General features: G+C 39.9%; 1 protein-coding gene across 1 annotated transcript; it reads left to right on the forward strand.

Moving 5' to 3' along the window:
* Nucleotides 1–6: 6 nt before the first annotated feature.
* LOC108254394 lies at nucleotides 7–379 on the forward strand (the record flags this gene model as incomplete). Its single annotated transcript, XM_017449388.2, has 1 exon — nucleotides 7–379. A coding segment is annotated over exon 1 (322 nt), but the record flags the coding sequence as incomplete, so codon positions are not given.
* Between the last annotated feature and the right edge of the window lie 4 nt (nucleotides 380–383).

A 383-nucleotide genomic window follows, 5' to 3' on the forward strand; every position in this document is an offset into this window, starting at 1 on the left:
GAAAAGGCAAAAGAACCAGCCAAAGCGACGGAAAAGACAAAAGATGTAGCCAAAGCAATGGAAAAGACAAAAGAACCATCTAAAACAGCGGACAAGGCAGAAAAGTCAAAAGAATCAGCCAAAGATGATGATGGCTTAAAGGAATCATCTAAAACAACGGAAAAGACAAAAGAACCGCCTGAAGCGGTAGAAAAGGTAAAAGAACCAGCCAAAGAAGTTACAAAGAAGGCAAAAGAAGCAGCCAAAGCTACTGATGGATTAAATGAACCCACCAAAGCTACTAATGGATTAAAAGAACCCACCAAAGCTACCAATGATGGCTCAAATGAAAAGATACCAGAATCAGCTAAGGATAACGGTAGTGGAGATGACAAAGAAAGTGA

This window comes from Diaphorina citri, unplaced genomic scaffold (assembly GCF_000475195.1).
Source record: "Diaphorina citri unplaced genomic scaffold, Diaci psyllid genome assembly version 1.1 scaffold72038, whole genome shotgun sequence".
Taxonomy (NCBI): domain Eukaryota; kingdom Metazoa; phylum Arthropoda; class Insecta; order Hemiptera; family Psyllidae; genus Diaphorina; species Diaphorina citri.